Source organism: Lactuca sativa, chromosome 5, assembly GCF_002870075.4.
Source record: "Lactuca sativa cultivar Salinas chromosome 5, Lsat_Salinas_v11, whole genome shotgun sequence".
Taxonomy (NCBI): Eukaryota; Viridiplantae; Streptophyta; class Magnoliopsida; order Asterales; family Asteraceae; genus Lactuca; species Lactuca sativa.
In genome coordinates, this window is record NC_056627.2 from 274,856,070 (window position 1) to 274,864,419 (window position 8,350).

General features: G+C 34.3%; 2 protein-coding genes across 2 annotated transcripts; one reads left to right on the plus strand and one right to left on the minus strand.

Annotated features, from left to right (window-relative positions):
* The first annotated feature begins 630 nt into the window (after positions 1-630).
* Positions 631-4,527, plus strand: LOC111878838 (E3 ubiquitin-protein ligase COP1). Its single transcript, XM_023875326.3, has 13 exons — positions 631-1,050; positions 1,610-1,687; positions 1,812-1,967; positions 2,048-2,335; positions 2,438-2,595; positions 2,682-2,747; positions 2,885-2,963; positions 3,063-3,218; positions 3,293-3,391; positions 3,478-3,582; positions 3,667-3,846; positions 3,936-4,046; positions 4,129-4,527. Exons 1-13 carry the CDS (start codon positions 739-741, stop codon positions 4,297-4,299), a joined length of 1,959 nt encoding a protein of 652 aa, XP_023731094.1. The 5' UTR covers positions 631-738; the 3' UTR covers positions 4,300-4,527.
* A 156-nt stretch (positions 4,528-4,683) lies between these two features.
* On the minus strand, positions 4,684-6,215 carry LOC111878839 (1-aminocyclopropane-1-carboxylate oxidase 3). Its single transcript, XM_023875327.3, has 4 exons — positions 5,960-6,215; positions 5,639-5,865; positions 5,185-5,518; positions 4,684-5,079 (listed from the first exon to the last, which is right to left on the minus strand). Exons 1-4 carry the CDS (start codon positions 6,065-6,067, stop codon positions 4,810-4,812), a joined length of 939 nt encoding a protein of 312 aa, XP_023731095.1. The 5' UTR covers positions 6,068-6,215; the 3' UTR covers positions 4,684-4,809.
* Positions 6,216-8,350: the final 2,135 nt, after the last annotated feature.

An 8,350-nucleotide genomic window follows, 5' to 3' on the forward strand; every position in this document is an offset into this window, starting at 1 on the left:
GCTGTAGAGACGGAGATAACTGTAGAAGCTATATGTTCTTCAATTTCCTTGTCTCTCTCTTTTGGCGAAGGGCGATGGGTAGGGCAAAATGGTAATAAAGGATGTTGTTCTAGTCCTTGTCATTTCTTTTGTGGACCGAATTAAAAGAAAATAACGGACCAAGTCTCAATTTTAGTTGGACCTAGTTAGAAGCTAAATCAAAGACACCCTAAGTAAAAGTAAGTTTCATGGGCAAAGGCAAATGCAAATGCTTTGACAAAATGTAGCAAGAAAAGATATATGCAGTTTATATGTGACATTCAATAAATATAAAGATACTTGATAATATACATTTGTATTATGATATGCATCTAGATCAACACTATTAATAACAATTTATGAAGCCAGATTGATGAGACATCCAAAAGAGTAAACACTCCTTGACTAATAATTCCCGATTTCACTCACGTAAGTGGGAACAGAAGAGGAAGAAACTAGAAAGTGATGGAATCGAATTCGACAAAACGACAGCGTTTAGGCGATGCATATGATTTTGGTTGCTGACGTGGACCAATTAGATACGAGTTGTCACGTGGCCCAGCGCGGGCCTGAAATTCGATTACCGTGGGTCCTATCTTTTTCTCACCCCTTCCCTTCTGCTTTCTTTGGATTTCTTAGTCAATCTTCAGCCGCAACTTTTGATTAGCTGCCGGCGATCGGGATTCATATCGCCGCTTAAGATACGTAATAGATTCAGAGATGGAGGAGGGATCGATGGGAGCTTTGGTGCCGGCGGTGAAGTCCGAAGTAAACACAGGGTCATCCCATGCTTTACAGTCCGGGTCCGGCGACATGTACACCGTCGAAGGAGGAAGAGGATCGGAAACGACGGATAGGGAGTTTTTATGTCCGATTTGTATGCAGATAATAAAGGACGCGTTTCTGACGTCTTGTGGACATAGCTTCTGCTACATGTGTATCATCACTCATCTTGACAATAAGAACGATTGCCCTAGTTGCGCTTCTTCACTCACCACCAACCAGCTCTTCCCTAATTTCCTACTTAACAAGGTTTTTATCTATATATCCGTACAATTTTCCTCGTTTTCGGGTTTTTTTGTTATAGTGAATTGTTAGGTAACGAATAATTAACACGAATTAATTGGGAAAGGAACGATCCATGGCGTGGACTACCTAGTAACCTAAAAGCCAATCATGTTAAATAATTCTAATATTTCTTATGACTTTTTATTGGTAATCGAACCTTCAAGTGGATCTGATGAGTTCTAGATAGTTCAATCGCAGTAATATCAATATATCGGAGGCTATTTGCCCTTCTTTGTGCTCGTATCTTCTGCAGTGTGGGTGCTTAATTAGCGTACTGATTTGTTCTATGTACACTTCCTTAGCTATGCCATAAAAGTCAAAAACCTGACTCTGTTAGTTGTATCTTATGGACTACGTATATGAGTATAGTGAGATTTTTCAAACGTACTTGATAATTGGTAGTATCCTAAATTATCTGCATCTTTTCTACTAACCGATTCTGTATTCCAACATAGTTTGTACCTTGAAATAAATTAATTCACAATGCAGCTTATTGTTAAAGGTTTCTCTGTACCAAATGTAGCTATTGAAGAAGACTTCTGCATCCCAAGCATCAAAAACTGCCTCCCCATTGGAACAATTTCGCCAGGCATTACTCCAGGTAAGTGTTCATTAAGTAGTATAATCACTATTTTTGCTTACTGTTAACTAAATTCCGTTAAACCAAACTTGTATATGAAATTGTTCAACTGTTATTGTGACACTCTTTTGTGATCATTAGACAGGGTTATGAAGTATCAGTAAAGGAACTCGATACACTGCTGTCGCTTCTCTCTGAGAAGAAAAGAAAATTGGAGCAAGAAGAAGCTGAGAAAAACATGCAAAATCTTGTTGAGTTCCTCCAGTGCTTAAGGAAAAAGAAAATTGACGAACTTTCTGAGGTTTGTATCATTGTCTCATAAATTTCTGTTTCTTCATTAAACATCATATGATCACATTAATGGATCAAAGTATTTTTCAGGTGCAAAATGATGTCAAGTATATCAAAGAGGATATTAGCTTGGTGGAGAGACATAGAATCGAATTATATAGAGCTAGAGATAGGTATTCAGTGAAAATGCCAATACATGGTGAATTAACAGGATCAAAATCATGGTCTTCTTCATCAATAAATAGAGACAATCTCTTAGTTCCTTCTGGGAAATCACAAGGTATCCAGATCAAAGAAGCTTCCAGTGGATTGAGTTCGCAACACACAACAAGCCAATCGAGTCTTGCTGTTACACGAAAAAAACGTGTTCAATCTCAGGTCAGTTTTCACTCCACATTTTTATATTTCTTGTGTAAATAAAGATCAGTTCTACCTTTTTGGTGATATTGTTTAAATCATTTCATGTTGATCAATTTGCAGTTTAATGACCTGCAACAATGTTACTTGCAAAAAAGAAGACAAGTAGCAAATCCGTTACAGAATCTTGATAAAAGGGATGCTGATTCTTCACAAAGAGAAGGTTATAGTTCAGGCCTATCAGATTTTCAATCTGTACTTTCTACTTTTACACAATACAGGTATCTATCAATGAATATTTCTATCTTTTTTGTAGAACCTTTTCAAGTATTAATAACTTTTTCCTTCTTTTTTTCTTCAAAAAAAGTCGATTAAGGGTGATTGCAGAACTCAGGCATGGTGAGCACTTTCATTCAGCCAACATTGTATCCAGGTATGATCTCATTTCAATGGTAAAAAATAAAGCACGATTTACAATTTACAAGTTTCAGGTTATATCTTATTTTTATTATTATCTGTAGAAAAAAATAAAAAAATAAAAGTAGGTTGTTATTATGTGGTTTACTACAGCATTGAGTTTGATCGTGATGATGAGTTGTTTGCTACTGCTGGAGTTTCAAGGCGTATAAAGATTTTTGACTTTTCAACAGTGAGTTTTTATTTTTCTTTCTATTCAATAGTTATTAATAATAATAATAATAATAAGGGATGGCTGATTATGGTTTGAAATGATGGGACCCACCCACAGATTGTGAATGAACCTCCAGAAGTACATTGCCCTGTTGTGGAGATGCCAACAAGATCAAAACTTAGTTGCTTAAGCTGGAACAAGCATACAAAGAATCATATAGCTAGTAGTGATTATGAAGGAATAGTAACTATCTGGGATGTGAACACACGACAGGTAATTTGAATTTTGATGTTGTTAATTTACAATCCTACCCCTCTAAAATCATTCAATTAATTTGTCATATTCAGAGTGTGATGGAGTACGAAGAACACGAAAAACGTGTCTGGAGTGTCGATTTCTCAAAGATGGATTCATCAATGCTTGTATCCGGTAGTGATGACTGTAAGGTACTATTTACAATCCTACCCCTCTAAAATTTATAGTAATGAAATGAAATGATTGAAATCTAAAGTAGGTTGCTATTTTGTCATAGGTAAAAATATGGTGCACAAAGCAAGAATCAAGCGCTATCAACATCGAGATGAAAGCAAATATATGTTGTGTCAAGTACAACCCGGGGTCCAGCAATCACATTGCGGTATATTTTATTTGTTAAAAAAAACTAAAATAAATATTGTCTTTTCATTTAAAAAAACAATTGGAATCCAATCTGCACGTACAGGTGGGGTCAGCAGACCATCATATCCATTACTATGATTTAAGGAACACAAGTCAACCTCTTCATATCTTTCGTGGCCACCAAAAAACAGTTTCATATGTAAAGTTTCTGTCAAATGCTGAGCTGGCATCTGCATCGACTGACAGTACTCTGCGCTTATGGGATGTGACACGAAACATTCCCGTGAGTTGGTTACTTTTTTTTATTTTGTTTATTTATTTATTTAAAGTTTTATATAATTGATTATTTATTTATTTTTAAAAAAAATTCAGGTTCGGACATTGAGAGGTCACACAAATGAGAAAAACTTTGTGGGTCTTTCTGTAAACCATGACTTTCTTGCTTGTGGGAGTGAAACTAATGAAGTATATGCGTACCATAAGGTAAGTAAAGAAAATGTTAAATGTCACATTTATTTATTTTTTTTCCATTATTAGAATGAAAAATAATATGGGGTGGTTTCAGGCGATATCAAAGCCGCTGACGTGGCATAGATTTGGGGCACCTAATGTGGAGGATAGTGATGAAGATGGAGGGTCTTATTTTATTAGTGCTGTATGTTGGAAGAATGATAGTCCAACCATGTTGGCTGCTAATAGTCTGGGTACTATAAAAGTTTTGGTGCTTGCACCCTAGATGAATCCTGACCGTTGATCTAACTCTCATTATATATTATTGTCTTGTTTGTATTTGTAAATACTAAATGCTACGGATAAGTTTATATCTATAGGAAGAGAGTATGTGGCCTTTGTAATTTTAGTTTGTAGGAAAACCATTTTGATTGTAATTTAAGCAGGAATTTTGTTTTCTGTTGTTGTGTAATCATATAAACTTTTTATAAGATATAGTAATGTCATTAGCTAATCTGTTCAACAGTTGCATATCTAATTATTTTGAACATATATGTATGTTATAAGCGTTAATTGGTTGCAAAAAAAATTATCTCTGTGTCTTTTTAAAAATTTATGGTTGCCAATCGCAACATGGTAGTTGATATTACTGTCAAATAGTTATAAAAAAGACGAGAAACAAACATATATGTATATCATAATAGCGTTTTGTTTTGTTGGTAACTTGACGATAAATAAATGATAAAAGAACATCATTTTTTTTTTATTAATATTGTTACGATGTTTGATTCGTTGTTTAGCACTTGACATTAGCTTCTGCTGATGCTTTCATGGCTTCAAACCTTGGTTCCTTGGCCTGAAACTTCATGCCAGCATATAGCTTCATGTAATCATCAAACACAAAGCCTGGATAAACCTTTTGTTCTTTCTCCACCAACAGTGCTTTTGCTGGATAAATCACAGCATCATTCCCGGGGTTGTAGAAAGATGCAATTGACATTCTTGTTCCATCTGTTTGAGCCATAACTCTGTGCATCACACTCTTGTATCTTCCATTGGTAATCACCTATCATCCATGCACATGCATAAATATAAACCCACTTAATATATAAAGGTATATTTCATATTAATAGCTCTTTATCTGACTGTATGTATGGTCTATTGGTCTTACCTCAATCTGGTCTCCAAGGTTGATGACAATGGAATGTCGCATGGGTGGAACATCAATCCATTCACCATCCTTGAGGAGCTGAAGTCCACTGACTTTATCATCTTGAAAGAGCAAAATAATGCCACCAGCATCCGTATGTGCTCTAAGTCCCTTGATCAAATCTGGGGTAGGACATGGTGGGTAGTTGCTAACTTTGGTTCCAAAATTTGGACCTTTTGACCCATGAAATGCTTTCTTTAGGTACCCTTTCTCCAATCCAAGATTCTCACACAACAAGTCCAAAAGTTCCTCAGCCAACTTTTCTAGTTTACCAGCAAAATCCTTCATTAAATTCCTGCATAATATTTCATCCCACATAATGGAAAGAGATCAATTTCCCGAAGAACAATATATATATATATATATATATATATATATATATATATATTATGTATTATGATGTATTCTTGTTTACCTGTATTCATCCTCAAGATCAGGGATTTGAGAGATATTGGAGGTGGGGAGATGTCGCAGGAAGAAAGTGCTCTCCCAGTCGATGTTGTTAACTTCTGTCTTAACACCTTCTAACTCCTTTTCTGCCACCATTTCGTTGAACCTTTCCTCCATAGATTTCTTGTAGTGGTCTTTTGTCATTCTTTCCACAATGTCGAGTAGTTCATGTGAAATCCCATGGTTCACTAACTACACATACATATAACATATATACATACCATTCAATCCATATTAATTGCACTATATATATGTTTGATGGTAATTAATACGAAGATATATATACCTCAAAGAATCCCCAGTTCTCGCAAGCATCCTTAATCTTCTCCATGGTGGCTCCTCTTTCTTCACCATTCAGCTTCTCCAAGTTGATCAAAGGGAAGTCGTTCTCCATCTCTTTGTTTATAGAGTGTTTGTTTGATTATTTTGTATGAAGAATTAATGTAGAATGCATGATTGGCTTCATACTATTTATAGGAAAGTCGGCAATCTTTCAAGATAAATTAGGCATGCTTTTGCGAAGTGGTAAAGATTGGAAAGGAAGAAAAGCTTGACCCTTGACTCATCTGGGGCCTGCCTGACACGACCAAAGCTTCTTGATGCATGCTATAGGGTAATCCTTTTACTTAAATTAAATACACGTTTTATAATAAAGTTTTTGTCTCTGCCTAGATGATCACACTGTTAACGTTAAGTTGGGTAGAAATAACTAATAATAAGGACCCACTTTGGCGGCTAAACAGTAAAGCATGGCTGCTAATGCCTTCAGTTTTGTCTGTTCCTCCCTCAAAAACATGCATTTTTTTTTTGAGTTTGTTTCAAAATAAATACAAGGAGTGCTAAATAGTTTGTCGGTCTATAAAGCAAACCTAACCAAATAAAATGGTTAAATACATACGGTAGGAGTTGGAGTACAAACATAGATACAAGTTTGTAATTAAGTCTATCATATTTTCAAACTTATAAACTCATTTGAGTATATGGTCTTTCGATTGATGTGAGATTTATTTCCATACCCACCTCACTTGCTAACTTTTATTCTCAAATACCTATATTTGAGTATCGATATCTTATTTACATATATTCCATTTTGGACATACAATATATCGTTTCGAAGCTCTCATAGAGAAGAACACAAACCCACTTAGAATTAATTATATTTGTCCAAAGTTAGTAAAAATATAAATATTTATACTAAATTTTCCAACATAAATTTACGTGTTTACCGAATAAATCTTTTAAGTTATGCTCAAACACAAGTTAGAGGACGTGGAGTGCATACTTATATGAACAAGTTTGGTCTCGAACATGACAAATGTGGGGATAAAGATCCTTCCTCCCCTAGGTCTAGTAACATTGTTCATTGCAAAACCTAAATGGTTTTTGAGATCTGTAAGTATACCACCTTATGCATAAGTATACCACCTTATGCAAGAAACTGGACGTAGATAATAAAACTTGCTACCAATGTGCATGTGATGTTTGTTTTAAAATAATAGTTGCTGAAAATTCATACTCAAGCATCAATTTAGTTAAGCCTTTGATATTTTCACAAAATTTCAATCATACTTACACTTGTGCAAGGGACAACATAAGTTATATGCACAAATAATGATAATCATCTAGAAACATGTTATTACTTTTGACTGTGCACGGATGTTTATGTCCACAAAGCATCCATTGATTTCTTAATGGTAAACAACTTCTTGTCTTATATCCCTTTGTTTTGACATATAAAACATGAGTCATGGATAAATCATATTCATATAAGCTCACCATGGTTTCTTGATTTGTGAATGAATAAGATCAACATAGTCATCTAGGTATGGTCACACCCTTAGATGTATTCACCCCAAAATGGTATGACACTCCAACAATTAGAGGAAAGAATCTCACAAGTGTCCATACATTATTGTATGTGAATGTTTTGTACTTATCATCCCTGATACCAACATTGTCCACACATTACCATTAAGTTGGGCAAGATACATGAACGAGAAAACATCTTTTTCCTTTTTTTTCTTAGACCTTTTTGAATGGTCATATATGACCTTTTCCTCATCTTCATCATTTGCTATATTATCATATGTATAATCTTTTTTCATTATCTTAACTCGACACACATAAATAAGTTTCTGCTCATATGTAAACAAAGCTTCAATTCACACTTCATGGACTTCAAATAATTCATGGTGTCTTTTTTATTGTTGTTATAGAAGGTAAAAGTGTTTATCCCTTTAATGACCTTTTTATGTTTTGATCAAAATTTATTTATCTAAATATAAATAGAGGCCACACTATAAACACGTGATGTCCTTAAGAGCTCAAGTTCACATAATGAAGTCGTTTCCTATCTATCTATCTATCTATCTATCTATATACATATATATATATATATATATATATATATATATATATATATATATATATATATATATATATATATATAGGGCTAGGTTATGATGTGGATGAACAACTATTGTGCGGACGTGTGAGCAGTGTTATTATATGATAATTACTAAGAGAATAGATTGTTTAGTAATGTGAATACGTTCAACCTCACATAACTATTGTCATTTTCATGCATTCTCACTAATTCTTATTCATTTTTGTTCTCACACATCGTTTTTCACTTATTTTCATTCTTACAAAACACGACTCAATAAACATTGTGAGA

Coding starts and splice junctions, on each gene's coding strand:
- LOC111878839 (XM_023875327.3), bottom strand. CDS start 6,067: ATGGAGAACGACTTCCCTTTGATCAACTTGGAGAAGCTGAATGGTGAA. Junction 5,866..5,959: donor AGAACTGGGGATTCTTTGAG/GTATATATATCT, acceptor ATGTATGTGTAG/TTAGTGAACCATGGGATTTC. Junction 5,080..5,184: donor ACCTTGGAGACCAGATTGAG/GTAAGACCAATA, acceptor CATGGATGATAG/GTGATTACCAATGGAAGATA.
- LOC111878838 (XM_023875326.3), top strand. CDS start 739: ATGGAGGAGGGATCGATGGGAGCTTTGGTGCCGGCGGTGAAGTCCGAA. Junction 2,336..2,437: donor AAAAACGTGTTCAATCTCAG/GTCAGTTTTCAC, acceptor ATCAATTTGCAG/TTTAATGACCTGCAACAATG. Junction 3,219..3,292: donor GGGATGTGAACACACGACAG/GTAATTTGAATT, acceptor TGTCATATTCAG/AGTGTGATGGAGTACGAAGA.